We start from the raw sequence: 17,133 nt of genomic DNA on the forward strand, positions 1-17,133 counted from the left end.
GACAAACTTTTTTTTCTCTACATTCCTTAGTCACATAAAACTAAGCCTGATGATTAAACAACAAACAGCATTAGTCACAAAACATTTTTTTCTTTAAGCCTGAGGATTAAACAAATAACTCAGTTTAAACACTGTATTAAGAATTACAGAAAAAATGAAGGGATGGAGCCAAAGCAAAAACAATACTCAGTTGTAGATGTGGTGATAGAAGCAAGGTCCAATGCGGTAAAAAGCAATATTGCATAAGAACCTGGAATGTTAGGTCCATGAATCAAGGCCAATTGGAAGTGGTCAAACAGGAGATGGCAAGAGTGAACGTCAACATTCTAGGAATCAGCGAACTAAATGGACTGGCATAGGTGAATTTAACTCAGATGACTATTATATCTACTACTGTGGGCAGGAATCTCTTAGAACAAATGAAGTAGCCATCATGGTCAACAAAAGAGTCTGAAATGCAGTACTTGGATGCAATCTCAAAAACAACAGAATGATCTCTGTACGTTTCCAAGTCAAACTATTCAAATCACGGTGATCCAAGCCTATGCCCCAACCAGTAACGCTGAAGAAGCTAAAGCTGAATGGTTCTATGAAGGCTTACAAGACCTTTTAGAACTAACACCCAAAAAAGATGTCCTTTTCATTATAGGGGACTGGAATGCAAAAGTAGGAAGTCAAGAAACACCTGGAGTAACAGGCAAATTTGGCCTAGGAACACGGAATGAAGCAGGGCAAAGGCTAATAGAGTTTTGCCAAGAGAACGCACTGGTCATAGCAAACACCCTCTTCCAACAACACAAGAGAAGACTCTACACATGGACATCACCAGATGGTCAACACCGAAAGAAGCTCTATACAGTTAGCAAAAACATGACTGGGAGCTGACTGTGGCTCAGATCATAAACTCCTTATTCCCCAATTCAGACTTAAATTGAAGAAAGTAGGGAAAAAAACACTAGACCCAGGTATGACCTAAATCAAATCCCTTATGATTATACAGTGGAAGTGAGAAATAGATTTAAGGGACTAGATCTGAAAGACAGAGTGCCTGATGAACTATGGATGGAGGTTTGTGACATTGTACAGGAGGCAGTGATCAAGACCATCCCCATGGAAAGGAAATGCAAAAAAGCAAAATGGCTGTCTGAGGAGGCCTTACAAATAACTGTGAAAAGAAGAGAAGCAAAAAGGAAAGGAGGAAAGGAAAGATATTCCCATTTGAATGCAGAGTTCCAAAGAATAGCAAGGAGAGATAAGAAAGCCTTCCTCAGCAATCAATGCAAAGAAATAGAGGAAAACAATAGAATGGGAAAGACTAGAGATCTCTTCAAGAAAATTAGAGATACCAAGGGAATATTTCATGCAAAGATGGGCTCAATAAAGGACAGAAATGGTATGGACCTACAGAAGCAGAAGATTTTAAGAAGAGGTGGTAAGAATACACAGAAGAACTGTATAAAAAAGATCTTCATGACCCAGATAATCACGATGGTGTGATCCTCACCTAGAGTCAGACATCCTGGAATGTGAAGTCAAGTGGGCCTTAAAAAGCATCACTATGAACGAAGCTAGTAGAGGTGATGAAATTCCAGTTGAGCTATTTCAAATCCTGAAAGATAATGCTGTGAAAGTGCTACGCTCAATATGCCAGCAAATTTGGAAAACTCAGCAGTGGCCAAGGACTGGAAAAGGTCAGTTTTCATTCCAATCCCAAAGAAAGGCAATGCCAAAGAATGTTCAAACTACCTCACAATTGCACTCATCTCACACGTTAGTAACACTCAAAATTCTCCAAGCCAGGCTTCAGCAATACGTGAACCATGAACTTCCAGATGTTCAAGCTGGTTTTAGAAAAGGCACAGGAACCAGAGATCAAATTGCCAACATCCGCTGGATCATCGAAAAAGCAAGAGAGTTCCAGAAAAACATCTATTTCTGCTTTATTGACTATGCCAAAGCCTTTGACTGTGTGGATCACAATAAATAAAGAGATGGGAATACCAGACCACCTGACCTGCCTCTTGAGCAACCTATATGCAGGTCAGGAAGCAACAGTTAGAACTGGACATGGAACAACAGACTGGCTCCAAATAGGAAAAGGAGTACATCAAGGCTGTATATTGTCACCCTGCTTATTTAACTTATATGCAGAGTACATCATGAGAAACGCTGGCCTGGAAGAAGCACAAGCTGGAATCAAGATTGCTGGGAGGAATATCAATAACCTCAGATATGCAGATGATAACCACCCTTATGGCAGAAAATGAAGAGGAACTAAAGAGTCTCTTGATGAAAGTGAAAGAGGAGAGTGAAAAAGTTGGCTTAAAGCTCAACATTCAGAAAACTAAGATCATGGCATCTGGTCCCATCACTTCATGGGAAATAGATGGGGAAACAGTGGAAACAGTGTCAGACTTTATTTTGGGGGGCTCCAAAGTCACTGCAGATGGTGATTGAAGCCATGAAATTAAAAGACACTTACTCCTTGGAAGGAAAGTTATGACCAACCTAGATAACATATTAAAAAGCAGAGATATTACTTTGCAAACAAAGGTCCATCTAGTCAAGGCTATGGTTTTTCCAGTGGTCATGTATGGATGTGAGAGTTGGACTGTGAAGAAAGCTGAGCACTGAAGAATTGATGCTTTTGAACTGTGATGCTGGAGAAGACTCTTACGAGTCCCTTGGACTGCAAGGAGATCCAACCAGTCCATCCTAAAGGAGACCAGTCCTGGGTGTTCATTGGAAGGACTGATGCTGAAGCTGAAACTCCAATACTTTGGCCACCTCATGCGAAGAGTTGACTCATTGGAAAAGACCCTGATGCTGGGAGGGATTGGGGGCGGGAGGAGAAGGGGACGACAGAGGATGAGATGGCTGAATGGCATCACCGACTCGATGCACATGAGTTTGAGTGAACTCCGGGAGTTGGTGATGGACAGGGAGGCCAGGCGTGCTGCGATTCATGGGGTCACAGAGTCGGACACGACTGAGCGACTGAACTGAAATGAACTCAAGGATTATAGAACAACAATGTATCCTGGTTGAGAAGTTTCTGCTTCTTAAAAACCTTCTGACTAATCCTGTTATCTTAAAATGCAAATTGTGGGAGTGGGTCTGTGTGTGTGTATTTAGTTGTGTCAGACTCTTTCCGACCCCATGGAACCTTGAGACATTCCTTTGATTTACTGTGATAACTCCTGTGCTAACACTAGCTGGGGGCGCACTCTTCTGATGTCTATATCAGAAGTTTTCTCTGTCTCTTTTCATACTTTAATAAAACTGCTACACAAAAGCTCTTGAGTGATCAAACCTGGTCCCTGGTCCTGAAGCTAAATCTTCTTCGGAGATCAGGAATCCGACACCATTCACCATAAGCTCTCAGCTGTAAAGAATCTGCCTGCAATGCAGGAGATAGGGGTTCAATCTCTCGGTCTGGAAGATCCCCCTGGAGAAGGAAATGGCAACCCACTCCAGTATTCTTGCTAGGAAACCCCATGGACGGAGGAGCCTGGCGGGCTACAATCCATGGGGTCACAAGAGTTGGACATGACTTAGAGACTAAACCACCACCACCAACTTATGTGCCTTGAAAATGGCTCAAATGATATACACCAAACTGTTAATAGTGGTTAATAACAGTGGCCTTATTGGACTTTTTAGAACAAGGACTATATACTAGTTAACATTTCAATAAAGATGTTCCCAGAAATTTTGGGGGAGGGAGTTGAAATTTTTTGTAAGGAATGAGGAAAAATTCTATTTTACATTTTCCTGTTATACCTGTCCTTTCAGACTTGGAGTACAGCAAAGTTCTTTTGTTTCTATAGTCTTAGGCCTTAGCTGGCTCCGGCTACCTCCTCCAACCCCTGTCTCCTCCAGGCTGAAAGCCAATGATGTTAAAACAAACAAGCAAGCAAATAGCAATGACTTTAGGCCTCTCTGGCATTGACTCTGGGTTACCTCAGAAGCAAACGCTTGCCTGCCTCTGGGAGCTGTGAGTGTTCCCAGATTGCTCTGACCATTTTGTCCCCCACAACTTGCCACCCCTTCACCACTGTATTCTTTGCACCATACCATTGTTGCTTTACATTTCTACCATCTTTCCTCCTTGAGGGCAGAGGATGAATCTCGGTATTTCAAACCCTTTAACAGTTGGCCTAGGGCCTGACATAGTGAAAAGTGAAAGTTAGTCACTCAGTCATGTCCAACTCTTTGAGATCCCATGGACTGTAGCCTGCCCAGCTCCTCTGTCCATGGAATTCTCCAGGCAAGAAGGGGATCTTCCCCACCCAGGGGTTGAACCTAGGTCTTAATTCTTTACCATTGAGCCATTAGGGAAGCCAGGACTTCATACATGTTTGAATGAATCAATGTGTGAATACCCAGGCTCTTGTCCTTCATTTGAACTCTTTGCTTTCTTCATTTGAACTCTCTTTGTCTCTGTTGTCCTTTTCGTCAACATTGTGGAATAATTTGGCTTGACTAGCTCAGACTCATCCTCTAAGTCAGTGGTTCACAAACATTTTGTTCTCAGGAACCCCTGAAAGGGTCTCAGGATATATCCAGGTGTCCTTAGAGCACACCTTTGAGAACCACTGCCTTTGCCTATTTCTGTGACTAGCAACTCCACCCAGACTTGAGAATCTGCCTGAACTTAAAACCTTAGACTTTCTCCTGTCACCATCCCACAGTGTAAAGAGATCATTATCAATATTATTCTAATCCCTTATCTGTGTACCACATTTACATACTTTACAAAGAGCTTTTCCCTACAATATCTCCATATAGCCAATCAGACATGGTGTGATTATTCCACCTTATCCATGAGCAGTTTCCTACGAATCATGAGGTTCAGAGTTATTTGACTAGCTCAGGTCATTTAGCTGGCAAGAGGCAGAGTCAGCACTCAGACTCATGCCTTATAAATGTTCTTTCTCTGGCCACTTACACTGGCAGTGACCCAGGTTTCATCAGGTAGTGGTGCCTGCACTTCTGCATTTGACTGAAGCATGCTCATGTTGCTGTTGTTGTTTAGTTGTTAAGTCGTGTATGACTCTTTTGTGACCCCATGAACTATAGCCTGCCGGGCTCCTCAGTCCATGGGAGCTCTCTAGGTAAGAATACTGGAGTGGATTGCCATGCCCTCCTCCAGGGGATTTTTCTAATCCAGGGATCGAACCCAGGTCTCCTGCATTGTAGGTGGATTCTTTACTCCCTGAACCACTAGGGAAGCCCCAAAGCCTGCTGGTAGGGCCTAAATCTCTATCATTTAGGTTTAATTGACTCAGATCATCTCACCCTAGTACTGGAAGGACATCTTAACTCTCTGGGTCTGGATGGGCCATGGTTAACTAAGTATGCTAGGAGAGGCATGAAATTATTATCCCATGGTCATCCTATTTTTTTTTTTTTTACTGTGCCAGGTCTTAGTCGCGACCTATAAACTCTTAGTTGTGGCATGTGAGATCTAGTTCCCTAACCAGGGATCAAACCCCGGGCCCCTGCATTGGAAGCATGGAGTCTTAGCCACTGGACCACCAGGGAAGCCCCCTCACGGCCATTCTTAATCTTTGACAACCTCATCTGGAGAGCTAGTCTTTCTGATCCTTGCTAAGCAATATACTGGTACTTTCAAACAGATCTCATGTTCTGGTGGGTTAAACTTTTCATTTCCGTATTTTCCAAATTTATGGTAATGATGTGGAATGACAACTGATATTTATTGAAAGCCCACTATATGCCAAGCACCATGTTAAGTACCCTTTTTGTTTTCCACTAGTCTCACAAAGCAGACATTATCCTCATTTGAAATACAAGGAAATCAAAGCCTCCAGGGATTTAAATATCTTGACCTACATCTTATCAAAGGCACATGTCTAATAACTGGTCTCACCATCATTTGAAGGAAGTCATCTTATTCCAGGTCCCATACTATCTCCATCACCACTGTGCCTTCACTAATGTTATGATTCTATATGACCGATTGTCTTCTGCCATCATTACAGCCACATGGGGATGGGGCTCACTCAAAGATATTTCCTTACTTCTAATATCTTTCTGTTCCTTTCTTTGTTAATTCTAGGGATGCTAAGTTAAGAAAGCCATCTTCTATGAAGGTTTCTCAAAAAATTAAAAATAAAATTATCATATGATCCAGTAATTTTATTTCCAGGTATTTATTCAAAGGAAACGAAATCTGTACACCCCTATGTTTACTGCAATATTATTTGCAATAACCAAGACATGGAAACACTGATGGATGGGTGGATAAAGAGAAGGTGATGCATGTATGTGTGTATGTAAAGAGAGAAACACGGTGTGACTTTACTTACCGGTAGAATCTTGAAAAACAAACAAAGAAACCAAAAAAAAAAAAAAACCCAACAAAGAAAACCATCTCAGCCTCCTGAACTCATAGATACAGAGAACAGATTGGTGGTTACCAGATGCAGGAGGTGGACAAAATGGGTGAAAGTGGTCAAAATGTAAAAATTTCCAGTTATAAGAAGTAAGGCTTGGGCCACAGGGCTGGTAACTATATTTGAAAAGCTGCTAAGAAATTAGATCTTAAAAGTTCTCATTACAAGAAAAAAAAAAAAAACTGTAATTATGTGTGCTGATAAACTAAACTAAACTTACTGTGGTAATCCTTTAACAATATATATCAGATCATCATGTTGTACATCTAAAACTAATACAATGGTACATTATCAATTGTATCGCAATCTAAAAAAAAGACATATTCTTCCTAATCTCCAAGCTTACTCCAGCCTCTCCTGTTAGTGTAAGATTCCATCAGTCTATAGACAGAACCTTAAAATCCACTAAAAGAAAGCTGAGTGAACAGAGGCAGGCATTTCCTGACAACCAGTAGTGGATAAAGAACATCCATTTGACATTAATTGGTGTGTAGATATAAGTTGTCAAAGGCCAAGGGTCTTTGCCCTCCTCCACAGCTCCATGGTGACCAGACCCAGCCTTGTCTTGGCTCAGAGCTGCTTCTATTCCAGGGGAGTGAGGGACAGTCCCAGGTGCACCTTTGAGATAACAATACTGTCTCCTAAAACAAACAGCCATTGTTTCTACACAAAGACCTTCAATGTTTCCTCCATCAACAAAAGGCTTCAGCCATCCTGCCAAGAAGACAAAAGGCTGGAAGCCCTTTCAGAAATAGCATGATGGTGGGAGGGAAGGGGTGGGGGCAGGAAGATCATTCTTAAGCACTTTCTCTGCCCAGGAATAGGAGTGACTCTACCCATCAGGAACCAGACTGAATTACTGATCATTCCTGGACTATTCATAATGACAATCACAACAGTTTTCTAAGCTGTGGAACGGAAATAATAGTATCTCCTCCTTACAGGATTGCTGTCAGGATCAAATGAGATAACAGGTATGAAAGCTCTTTGTAAGATTTAAAGGACTGCACAACTGATATGGTTATTACGAAAAGATTGATAGTTCACCCATAATGCCTCTATCAAAAAGACAGATTTATTTTAACCAGATGAGACTCCAAATACCCTGGTGTCTAGATCCACCCAGTTCCTGAACCAAAGCATAATGGAGAAGAAATGTAGTTAGTATGGCTAACCACCATGGTTTACTAGTACCCATCCCAGGCCAAATTGCTGTGCAGGTGATGCCTGACCTAGCTGATTATTCTTTCCAGCCCCAGGAACCCACACCTTGGAAGTGAGCCCCTTGGTGGTTGGTACCTTACCTAGGCTCTAATGTGCCAAACTTCATCCCCAGTCTTCTTCGTTGCTCTTCTTAAAATGTATTTCTTATGCAATTTATACAAAAATAAACACACATAATATATTAAAACATGAGAAAACTGTCCACCCTCACTAGTGACCAAAGACAAATAAGGCAAACTATACTGTTATGCCTATTTAATAATAAAAATTATAAATAAGAATGTTCGATGTTAACAAAGTTGTGACAAAATTGATGTGATCTTACAATGCTAGCAATATAATAAATTTATATGATTGCTTACAGGGGCAAAACAACAACACATAGCAAGTACTAAGAAGACATTCCTGTCTTTGGCATAGTAACCTCTCTCCCTGGAAATTTCAAGGAGGTAATTCAACAAAAGTGGTGGAAAAAAGCAGCAAGTATAGATTGGTGATGGACAGGGAGGCCTGGCGTGCTGTGATTCATGGGGTCGCGAAGAGTCGGACACGACTGAGCGACTGAAATGAACTGAACTGAACTGAACTGATAGACATATTTACCTATTCTAGGCAAATACTGAAATAACAGGAGAAATGTTTTGGTTAACTGTGGTGTGACTGTAGTCATTAAAATGAAAATATAAAAACACTTAGAAACATGTGGAACTATGACATAATTCCAAGCGAAAGTACACAATATGATGATGAGGCAATATAACTTCATCAATCATATACTATGGTATATGGCTTCCCCTGTGACTCAGCTGGTAAAGGATCTGCCTGCAATGCATGTGACCTGGGTTCGATCCCTGGGTTGGGAAGATCCCCTGGAGAAGGGAAAGGCTACCCACTCCAGTATTCCTGCCTGGAGAATTCCATTCTAAACCCATAGAATATATAGCACCAAGAGTGAACCATAATGGGAAGTATGGACTTTGGATGATGACGATGTGGCAACATAACTTCATCAGTCATAACAGGTACCACCCTGGCTCTGTGTGTGTGGAGGTGAGGGGTCCTTCCACTATCTCCATACTTTTGCCTTTTCCAGAATGTCACATAGTGAGAATCCTACAGTATATAGTCTTTTCAGACTTGCTTCTTTCTTGAAAGGTACTTTTTTACCTGCAGACTAAAAGTTCAAGTATTTGGAAATTCCCTTCATACAAAGATAAATACTATCAATGATTGTGTGAGGTTTTTTATACATTTTCTCCATAAGTATTATTATCCTTGTTCTACCAACAAGGAAGTACTTAAAATCACAAAACCAGTAAGGAGAAGAGCTGGCATCTGAATCTAGTTTTTCTGACTCCAATATCCTGATCTCTCCATTATGCCATAGCTTAATGCCAAATATGGGTCCTGTAGCAGCTGAACCTAGTCTCAGGAACTGATGGGGAAAAAAGCAAATTGATACAGTATATATCCAACCAGATGTCATGGCAGTTCTTAGAAGAAGCATCCTGATAGAACAATAACCATACTGCTTTATGCCAGATTCAATGGCTGGGACTTGCATCCCTATGCTTAGGCAGGAGAGTTTAGTCAGCACACTAACAAACAAAATTAAAGTAGGTATAGTCTAGTGTTTCTTAACACTTTTTGTATTGTACCCTAACCCAGGAGCCTCTTTAGACATTTTTTTCCTAATCACCCTACACCCTAATTACATTTTAATATCACATACATTTTCTACATTAGCTCATGTACTAGGGTCCTTTGCAGATCCAAAAGCTATAGAAATAGCTAAGCAGGGTTGTTTTGCCCTGAAGGCAACTATTTTCACCCCTTTGGGAGCTACATCATCCCCACTGAGAATATTTGGTCTAGTTGCAGATGACCAGAGCCCAAGGAGGCTGAGTGAAGAAGCAAAGATGCTAGAAAGGTGAGGTCAGGACCCTGGAGGGCACCAAAGAAGCCCTACTGAGACCTTGTCAAAGGCTCAGTGTTACTTGAAGATGAGCCTGAAGCAAGGAAGAGGCTGTGAGAGGAGGGGGCCTAGGAAACCAGTATTCAGTTCAGTTCAGTAAAGTTCAGTTGCTCAGTCGTGTCCGAATCTTTGTGACCCCATGAATCACAGCATGCCAGGCCTCCCTGTCCATCACCAACTCCCGGAGTTCACTCAAACTCATGTCCATCGAGTCGGTGATGCCATCCAGCCATCTCATTCTCTGTCGTCCCTGTCTCCTCCTGCCCCCAATCCAGCATCAGACTCTTTTCCAGTGAGTCAATTCGTCACATGAGGTGGCCAAAGTATTGGAGTTTCAGCTTCAGCATCAGTCCTTCCAATGAACACTCAGGATTGATCTCCCTCAGAATGGACTGGTTGGATCTCCTTGCAGTCCAATGGACTCTTAAGAGTCTTCTCCAGCACCACAGTTCAAAAGCATCAATTCTTCGGCGATCAGCTTTCTTCACTAGTATTAGTGGTATTTTATTGCATGTTGTAGGAATCATCAGAATATGACGACCTTCAAATTCTCTTTCAAAAGAAAGTTCTTGAGGGGACTGGCAGTCTGTACTTATAACTCTTCACAGGGTCCTTGGGATAACATCCCAATTACTTATTATACCTTATAAAGCCCTTACTTATTATACCTTAAACACCCTCTGTTTAAATGGCTGGCCTTGTCTTCCTTTACCACTTTGTTCTTCAAATTCCCTGCTCCAGCCACACTGATGCACTCTCACTAAACAGTGCCCTCTGTCATTTCTGGGGCTTGGCACACATTATTCCCTTTTCCCAGAAACTTCCTCATCTTCACCTTTCAGGGAGCGGAATTCTCCTCCTAACTCAGGTTTTAGTTCAGACATTACTTCCTCTGCCTGTCCTCGTACATCCCTCAGTTCTGGAGTAACAGCATCACAGAACTCTGAACTGGTTGGATTGACTAGGGAGTATTTTGTCCATTAGGGGTATCATATAGATCAGACCTGGAGACAGCCAGTCAGGATGGTGAGTATTATGGAATACATATGCTAGGCATGGAGGTAACGACTCCATGGATCTTACTTCATGTATCTCACATAATAATCCTATTGGATTGGATAGGTATAGAAGAGAAAACTAAAACTCAAAGAAGTTAAGCTACTGACTCAAGGTCCCTCACCTGGTAAATGGTAGAACATGGTGTTTGAACCCAAGTCTGTGTAAATTCAGAGCCCATGCCTTCAATCTCTGCATAATACCACTTCTGAAAACCATTTTATAATGACTCATTTAGTGGGAAATTAGCAGGTAAACCTAGATAGCATATTAAAAAGCAGAGACATTACTTTGCCAACAAAGGTCCGTCTAGTCAAGGCTATGGTTTTTCCAGTGGTCAAGTATTAGTGTGAGAGTTGGATTGTGAAGAAAGCTGATCGCCAAAGAATTGATGCTTTTGAATTGTGGTGTTGGAGAAGACTCTTGAGAGTCCCTTGGACTGCAAGGAGATCCAACCAGTCCATTCTAAAGGAGATCAGTCCTAGGTGTTCATTGGAAGGACTGATGCTAAAGCTGAAACTTTGGCCACCTCATGCGATGAGTTGACTCACTGGAAAAGACTCTGATGCTGGGAGGGATTGGGGGCAGGAGAAGACGGGGACGACAGAGGATGAGATGGCTGGATGGCATCACCAACTCGATGGACATGAGTTTGAGTGAACTCCGGGAGTTGGTGATGGACAGGGAGGCCTGGCGTGCTGTGATTCATGGTGTTGCAAAGAGTCAGACATGACTGAGCGACTGGAACTAACTGAATCCAGAGAACAGATCACCACATTCATTTACACAGCTGAAGAATTGTCAGTTTGGAGAGAAACAAGAAGTAATTGGCTCAATAAAAGGAAGTTCTCAAAAGGAGAAAGTTGAGCCTCTGAAAGACCCAAGGACTGCGTATCTCAGTCCAAGGTCTGGTACAGAAGGGGGAGCTCCGTGGATGGAAGGAAATAGGGCTGTCCCATGAAACAGTGAAACTCTCATGGATGCTCCACAGGTTGTAGTCACCTGACACAGCACCACAGGGAGGATCAAGGAGAAAGGATTTCTATCTCTTTGAACTGCTGCTAAGCTGCTAAGTCACTTCAGTCGTGTCCGACTCTGTGTGACCCCACAGACGGAAGCCCACCAGGCTCCCCCGTCCCTGGGATTCTCCAGGCAAGAACACTGGAGTGGGTTGCCATTTCCTTCTCCAATCTCTTTGAACTAGATGACCTGTAAAGCTCCTGGCCATTCAAAGATTCTGTGATTATTGGACTGAGTCTATGACTCAGACTTTGGCAAGTTACAGACCACCTAGTATTCAGCAGTGCGTTGGGATCCCAAAAAGTGGAGAATGTGAGTGGATGGACTACTGGGCTCTGAGAACTCTAGCTTCCCACCCTGAAGCCAGAATGGTTCACCCTAACTCTGGGGATCCAGAAACCTCCCGATCTTGGTCTGGAAATAGAGACATTCCAGTCATTCATAAAGAAAGGCTCTGCCTGCATGTTACAACTGCTGTCATAGGATCTGAAAATGGAGAGAAACACTCCTTCCTGGCAGATGGTTGAGACAAAAAGACAGTATGTCAACAAATGAATTTCTGACAGTCATTTGCTGAGAAGAATAAAATGGGTCCCACAAAACATACCCTGGGTCAACTGTCGTTCCCCACATGCTCTGTCTCCTTTCACTCCATGCTGATGGCCTATGGTAAACACAGAACCACCCCCCTCTCCCTACAGAATGAGTCCCAACCGAGTACAACCAAAACAAGTGCTCAGCTTTCCTAGAGAGCTCATATAAATGTGGACGGCTCACAGACATGATGAAATTTGAAACCAAAATTATACTATCAGATCTTCAGACTCTACTTGCAGAATATTTATGCAACCTAGAAAGAACAGAGACTTCTGTGAGGTATGCGCTGTGCTGTGCTTAGTTGCTCAGTCATGTCTGACTCTTTGCCACCCTGTGGACTCTAGCCCACCAGGCTTCTCTACCCATGGGGATTCTCCAGGCAAGAATACTAGACTGGGTTGCCATACCCTCCTCCAGGGGATCTTCCCAACCCAGGCATCAAATACAGGTCTCCTGCATTGCAGGGAGAATTTTTACCGTCTGAGCCACCAGGGAAGCCCAAGAACACTGAAGTGGGTAACCTAACCCTTCTCTAGGGGATCTTCCCGACCCAGAAATCAAACTGGGGTCTCCTGCATTGCAAGCAGATTCTTTAAGCTGAGCTACCAGGGAAGCCCTCTGTGAGGTATAAAGTCACCTAGTAATGCAGGCACCTTAGCTGTATGATCTAAGCTGCAGCTTCAAGTCAACACACACGTACCCACACAACTCTATCAAACTAACCAAAATTCACTTGTGCAAGAACTTAAAGCAGCAATTAACTAAGTAAAAAGCGCACTTACCTATAGGCCTTATAGCATCTGTTCAATCCATCTTTATCACTAACTCCAATTATTTGTCCTTCCACGACTCACTGATCTAGCTTTTCACTTGCTTCTCTCAAGGGACAGACCAAACCTTCCCAGCTTATAACTATAGATAGAGCTTCAGATAAGCTTCCCTCCATACCTGTGGCATGGTGCTCTCTCACATGGGAGAATCTTGGCTGCACTGATTACCACACCATTTGCATCTTTAACCCTTTTATTAGGGATATGAGTTCTAAGGCCTGCCTGAATCTTTTTCTTTCTGCCTCCAAAGAAATGTGGATCAAACATAGTCGATGTTAACTATGTGAAACCCACCAAACTATTTTTTTCTGAACAGAAAACAGTGTCATCCACCCTTTACAGAAGGTTAAAAACTTCCACCTACTAACAGAGAACAGTGGTTGCTAAGTCAGTATCAAGAACTTGAACTTAAAAAGTGGATTCCCCTAAAAACTAAACAAACAAAAAAAAGTGGATTCCCCCTTGTAACTCTCAAAAAAGCAACTTGTATGAAGTTTTCCCACAGTCTGCCTTTTTCTCCTGAACTCAGTGACATGTTCTTTTTAATTAAAAGGCCTGAAGCTGGAAAGGTATAAAATAGAACGATATAAAGATCCTAGGACATGGTCTGCTCACACAAGTGGAGGAGGCTGTCCCCACAGACACTGCCCACAGAGGTGTGTACACAGTTGCTGTACACACAGGTGCTGATCACACACAGATGTACACAGAGACCAACGTTACTCACAGAGACAGATGTCCACCAGGAACACGACATATACCAAAAGCTCCCGCAAGCTGGTCTTGATATACAGCTCCCGGTTCTCAGTTGTGTTCTCAGTCAAGGTCGTTCCCCAAAGTCCTAAAGGGAGGGACAGTGGAAAGATGTCCAGAATTCCCACAGCAGGGTTCCTTCCAGTTACCCCACCAACCAGTCCCTGGAATTTATGCTCGTTTCCACCCCAGCCCCTTTTCCCATCACCTTACCCCAGGTGGGGCAGGCTAGGGTATCATCACATCCATGTCTTCCCTCAAACTAGCTCCCACATACACTTCTGGGTCCCCAAGAGATGACCGTGGCAACCACCACACTAGCCTCTGTACTCTGGGGCATTCAGATCTGACACAGACAGTTCACAAACCCCAAAGATACATCTTCTTCATATTGTATCCCCTTCCCAAAGCCTCAGCTGGCGTCTTCTCCGGACCCCAGTATCTCAGGAGCTGCCTCCCCCAACCAGGCACCTCTGATGGCGCGACAGATGCAAAGGCAGCAGCTGGACACCAGGGTCCTGTGTGCCTTTTCCTGGGGTCCATCTTCAGGCTGCTTGGGTTGGGGTTGAGGCAGCACTGCACTGGAGATGGTGCAGATCTTGAGGGTCCCTTGAGGGGAGGGGGGGCTGCTGTAGGTGGGGTTGTCCCAGGCTCCGCTCCCCAGCTTTTGTAGCTCCTGCTCCTCGGGGCTTCCCACAGCATTCATGGGGGATGAGGCAGGGGACCTGGCAGCTCAGGTACCCACTCTCACCTGGAGAAAGAGAGAACAAAGACACAGGTTAGTTTAGCCAGCAGAGGGCAAAGGGAAGGGAATGTGAGAGCAGCTGGTCTCCTGCAGCCTCTGCCTCCAGCCTTTTGTAGGGGCAGTCTGTGCCTGCTGCAGGGAGGGAGCAGAGGAGGTGGAGGGTGGGGAATGATCGTCAGTGCTGTCAGGGGCGCAGGGGACAAGAAGAAAGAGGGTGGGAGGGAACTGGGAGGCAGGGGTTTGATGGGGGAATAGGAAGGTGCGGAGACTGGCTTTGGAAGGAACGTGGGGCAAGAGAGGTAAACACTGTGGGGAGAGCAGGGCTGCTTGCAGATGGGGCCTGGGAGGGATGCTCCCCCAGCTGATAGAAGAGGTGATGAAAGAGCAATGGGTGGGGCTGGGAAGAGAGGGAGGCCTTGGAACTTCACTGCAGGTCTGAACTCATTTCCACTAAAAGCTCCTGAAAGGGCCGCCACGGGTCGGGGTGGGGACCCAGGCCAGGCACAGGGACTGAAAAGTGCTGCCTCCCTCCAGGCTCAGTCAATGGTGTCCGAGGCTCTGTTATGGTCTCACCTTGAGTTGAGCCCTGGTGGGGTGAAGAAGCGGGGCTCTCCTCCCCCATTCCACCCTCACAGCTGGGGGAAAGGATCGTGAGAGGAGGTCCCCCTGTTTCAGACACCTATGTGGCAGGGTCTCTGACCACAGATGAGGAGGGGGCGCGCCCGCAGAGGTCCAGATCACCTGCATCCTTTTTCCTGAGGCCTGTCCTCTCAGACGGTCCACACTCTAGCTTATAGCTGAGCTTTCCTGCCAGAAAGGTCTTCCTGCAGGGTGCAGAGCTGTTCAGGGAAGAGGCTAAGCACTGATTGGGAAGATGGACCAGAGAGCAAAGGGCAAGAGCTGTATGGCCTGGGACTCCTTAAGGGGAGTGTACATCTGGACCCAGCTCAGTTGACAAGCTTACCTTAGCCTCTGCTTAACGCTGGACCTAGAACAGTGAGCAGGAGCACAAAATGCAGCAGGAGAAATAGCAAGGCTGATTGGCTTTTTCTCCCGGTTCTTAGGTTTCTGAATCAAAACCCTGGCAAGGACCCCCAGTGATCCTTCCCTGTGCCTAGCTCTAGCCCCTAAGCAAGTGCCCTGGCTTGCCTACAGGCATGCACTGTGGCTCAGAACAGGGCTGGCCCTACAGGTGCAGATGCTTACCTCCTCCTTGATGGCCAGAGTGGGGGCTGCCCTCTCTCCTGCTCCTGACTCCCTCTCTGGGCTCCTCTACTGCTGTTCTGGCCTGAAGCCCACCCAACTTTGTGCTCAGTAAAACATCAGCCTGGTGGAAGTCAGCAGTCTTAGGTATCCCCACAAAGAGATCCTGATCCCAGACAACCCAGGGCTGGGCTCAGCTGCTCATGAGTGTACTTTAGCATCTGAGACAGCAGCTGTCCTACCCCCGGGGCCTGCTGCATGGCTCTCCCACCCCAACCCGGGACACTATGAAGGGAATGAACTCTCCCTCTGGCCTGTAGCTGACCCAACTCTGTGAGCTCTCCCAGATGGAAGAGTTCCCCTCTTTGCATTTTACTGGTTAATGAGAAACATTCCAAGGTGATGGTTTTCTTTGGGAAGACAAAAGATCAGGACTTGGGCCTGTACTGCCCATCTGGTCTGAAACCATCTGACAGTGAAGGAACAGGAGTTTCTACCTCTCACCCACAGGCTTTTCAAACAATTACAAAAGGACCCTTGGCCTGCAAAACTGAGCTCTGGGACAGAGGCGATGAACAGGAAGCTAGAGTCCAAAGAAGTGGGGAGAGGAAATGAAGATGGTTTCTGATTCCTTTGGGGTGATTTTATATCCTAAGGGAGGCTTATGATCAGTAGGGGTTTGGATGGACTCAAGGAGGATCATCACGTGACAGGTCCCAGGCCCCAGGGAGCTTAAGGCCAGGGATATGGGATTTGTCTCCGTCACCTACCTGGCCAACGTGTTTCCCTGCTCAGTCCTGAGCAGTCCCCATGGAGTATAATCTATAAGGCCCACAATGGGCACAGGTTATGCAACAGGGCTTGAGAAATTTTCTCAAAAGGCATTCTGCATTCTTAGGATGTTAAATGTTACTCAAGAAGTTGCAAATGTGGTAATAAAGTGGGATCTCCTGATGATTTAATGACCAGCAGTTCCATGCCCTCCAGCTCCTACTGAATGCCCTCCAGCTCCTACTGGCACTTGACTTTGCTCTGTTAAAAAAAAGCAACTGATTTCAGGGGAGTCCTGTGGCTCAGACTGCCTCTTATCGGCTCAGCAAAACCCAAGAGGCTTGAACTTGAAACCAAAACTCCTGGGTTTAACTCTTGGCTGAAAAACACAATAATCAGATGGTTCTGGACAACAGTAAGAGTCCCTTTGAGGTTCTGTTTACCTATCTGCACAGTGTTGATAATAAGGCCTGTCCTGCTAAACTTAAGGATTATTTTGGAACTGAAATAGAAGTCTTTATAATCTGTGCACTATAA

At 44.6% G+C, this 17,133-nt stretch overlaps 1 protein-coding gene across 2 annotated transcripts in view; it reads right to left on the reverse strand.

The window, feature by feature from the left end:
- The window catches only part of PKD2L1 (polycystin 2 like 1, transient receptor potential cation channel), a 48,427-nt gene that overhangs the window by 28,727 nt on the left and 2,567 nt on the right, over nucleotides 1–17,133 (reverse strand). The window contains exons 2-3 of one of the 2 annotated variants that reach the window (XM_055424876.2): nucleotides 14,349–14,628; nucleotides 13,852–13,965 (exon numbers count right to left, since the gene is read on the reverse strand). In XM_055424876.2, coding sequence (XP_055280851.2) covers nucleotides 13,852–13,965; nucleotides 14,349–14,583 — 349 coding nt within the window. In that variant the 5' untranslated portion in view covers nucleotides 14,584–14,628. Of the gene's footprint in view, nucleotides 1–7,726; nucleotides 7,785–13,851; nucleotides 13,966–14,348; nucleotides 14,629–17,133 lie in introns of those variants that run through there. The other variant, XM_055424882.2, reaches the window with a different exon arrangement.

The sequence above is a fragment of the Moschus berezovskii genome, chromosome 12 (genome assembly GCF_049115385.1).
Source record: "Moschus berezovskii isolate FMDL1 chromosome 12, NW_MosBer_1.0, whole genome shotgun sequence".
Classification (NCBI taxonomy): Eukaryota; Metazoa; Chordata; class Mammalia; order Artiodactyla; family Moschidae; genus Moschus; species Moschus berezovskii.